Raw genomic sequence first — 3080 nt, 5'->3', positions numbered from 1 at the left:
AAAAGAGTGATTTTAAAAGAAGAAATGAATTATTTGATGTTGTAAATTCATTTTTTTGGTGCTTATCTCAATTACAATGAGGTTTGTATTAAAAAAAATTGGTTTTGATTGGTTTTTTATTCGTTCTCACGGTTCTCGCAATATTTAGCGTTCTCAAGATAACCCTCCCCTATATATATATATATATATATATATATATATATATATATATATATATATATATATATATATATATATATATATATATATATATATATATATATATATATATATATATATATATATATATATATATATATATATATATATATAGGGTAGGGATCCTAAGAGAAGTCCACCCTATATGAGAAACTTGAGAAGCATTCTGGACCACACATTTTTCTAAGCCTTTCGTAATATACACATATGTATAGTTTAAAATTGACTATATACATATGTGTATATTATACACATATGTATATAGTCAATTTTAAACTATACATATGTGTATATTACGAAAGGCTTAGAAAAATGTGTGGTCCAGAATGCTTCTCAAGTTTCTCAACTAGCCTATCACTTCTCACATGATCCTTATCCTATATATATATTACACATGTAAATTCGTTATTACACGTGTATGAACTTGTAATCACAAAATATAAATAATATATGGTAAAATTACTCTCAAATAATACCAAATAAATGAATAAAAATTGATTGGTTGTTATTAATTCTCGAAATAATTAAATATTTTGGAGTTCTAAATAATCAAAACCCTATATATACACCTATATGTTACCACTAAATCTGCACACGAAATCAACCACATGGAGATCTTCACTATCTTCCCTTCATGGCTTCTTACAACAGCACTAGTTTTGTTCATGTTCTGCATGTTTCTATACACTCTAAGATCAAATAAATCATCCATAACAACCCCTAAGCTTCCCCCAAACCCTCCAAAGCTTCCAATAATTGGAAACTTGCACAAACTAATAGGTAAACCTCGTCACGAAGCCCTTTGGCAACTCTCCAAAGAATATGGTCCAGTTATGCTATTTTATATTGGCTCAAAACCATACCTTATCATCTCTTCTCCTGCCATGGCCAAACAAGTCTTGAAAACACAAGATCATATATTTTGTTCCCGTCCATTGTCCAAAGGCGCGAAGCGGCTAACTTACAACTACTTGGACATCGCATTCTCCCCTCCAAGCGATCACCGAAGGGAGATGCGCAAGATTTTGGTGTCTGAGTTCCTAGGTCCTAAAAGAGCTCGATTGTTTAATCATTTTTTGGTGTCCGAGATTGAAACCATGGTTCGTTCAATAGGGTCACATCCACCAAACATTGCAGTAAACCTAAACAAGCTGATTTTCGCAACGGTGAAAGGGGTGGTGTGCAAGGTGGCGTTTGGTAACAACTATAGACAACAACCAATTAAGGGTCCGTCATGGGAAGAGTTGGTTTATGAATCCCTGGAAATATTTGGTGGATTGATCGGGGATTCTTTTCCATGGGCGGGCCGATTTATAGATTATGTTAGTGGATGGAACGATAGGATCGAGACATGCTTTACTAATCTTGATGCATACATCGAGTCGATCATCGATGATCATAAGAATCAAATTGCAGAAGTAACTGATGATGAAAAGGATTTTGTGCATGCTTTACTTGAGTTGTCTTCCGAAGATAATACTTCTGGCCATCGGTTGACCAAAGAAGATGTCAAAGCGCTTATAATGGTAAATAATACACTTTTAAGTTTTTATAATGGATAGGCTATTTGCATATATTAAAGTGATATATTTATTTGTGTTGAGTTGGATCTTTAGCAACCAACTTATTTTAGGTAAGAAAAAATTGTCGAAATCCCAACAAAATCACTTCAAACATGTTATTTAAAAAATAAGGTAAAAAATAGACATTGATAATTAGATACGGGTCGATTACATTGAATAAATTTTCCGAAAACATCTTATTTAAAAATAAGTGGGTTAAGCAATGTACATAACATGTTACTAATGAAATATGCTTGTAGGACATACTCGGTGCTGGAGTTGATACGACTATTGTAACGTTGGTGTGGGCAATGTCTGAGATCGCTAGAAGCGTTCGAGTGATGCAAAAGTTGCAAACTGAAATCCGAAACCACACAGGACGAAAACCAAAAGTAGATATATTGGACATAACAAAAATGACATACTTGAAAATGGTGGTAAAAGAAACATTAAGGCTACACGCTCCAGTCCCATTGTTAATCCCACATGAATGCATGAGCCATTGTCAAATTGGTGGTTACGACGTCTTACCTGGGACGGGTGCTTTAATCAATGCGTGGGGAATAGGAAGAGATCCAAGCACTTGGGGAGAGAATGCGGCTGAGTTCTATCCAGAAAGGTTTGAGAAGTTTGAGGTTGATTTTGAGATGGTCCCGTTTGGGAGTGGACGAAGATCATGTCCAGCAATGAACACGGCTCCTACAACTATTGAGTTTGTGTTAGCAAATCTGCTTTACTGGTTTGATTGGGAAGTTCCTGATGGAGTGAAGAATGAAGATTTGAACATGCAAGAAGAGGGCACCTTAGTTCTCCGTAAGAAAGTACCACTTCGCCTTGTGCCCACAAAGTATAATTGGGATGATTAGTAAGTAATCAGCTTTTTTATATATAAAACTAAGTGTTTGTATGCATAAAACTAAGTGTTTGAATAAGAAATCCATATGTTCAATGTTTTATTTGACGGATGGAACTATAAGCTAGAGAAATGTTTTAGTAATCTTAATGCTTATACATAAATGATGTTGATGAACATCATAATCATAACATTGCAGAAGTGACGATGACAAAGATTTTGTTCATAGATTAATTAACTTATCTTCTATAGAGAATGATTCTATTTATCAACTAATTAAAGAAGACATGAAAGCGCTTACGCCGGTAAATGAATATGATCTTTCATATTTTGACTACAAGATTTGTTCTATTCATCATCATCGTCACACTCAGTACATCCCACCAATATCAAAGCTAACGTAGGGTAAGATGTTGACATCCTTACCTCTACCCCGTAGGAATAGAGAGACTGCTTCCGGTGAGACC

At 34.4% G+C, this 3080-nt stretch overlaps 1 protein-coding gene across 1 annotated transcript; it reads left to right on the top strand.

Moving 5' to 3' along the window:
- The first annotated feature begins 793 nt into the window (after nucleotides 1–793).
- LOC110882093 (parthenolide synthase) lies at nucleotides 794–2714 on the top strand. The gene is made up of 2 exons (XM_022130189.2): nucleotides 794–1724; nucleotides 2021–2714. Exons 1-2 carry the CDS (start codon nucleotides 807–809, stop codon nucleotides 2624–2626), a joined length of 1524 nt encoding a protein of 507 aa, XP_021985881.1. The 5' UTR covers nucleotides 794–806; the 3' UTR covers nucleotides 2627–2714.
- The last annotated feature ends 366 nt before the right edge of the window (nucleotides 2715–3080 follow it).

This window comes from Helianthus annuus, chromosome 7 (assembly GCF_002127325.2).
Source record: "Helianthus annuus cultivar XRQ/B chromosome 7, HanXRQr2.0-SUNRISE, whole genome shotgun sequence".
NCBI lineage: Eukaryota > Viridiplantae > Streptophyta > Magnoliopsida > Asterales > Asteraceae > Helianthus > Helianthus annuus.
The sequence above is the reverse complement of the archived record's forward strand: the minus strand, read 5'-3'. Positions and strand labels throughout refer to the sequence as shown.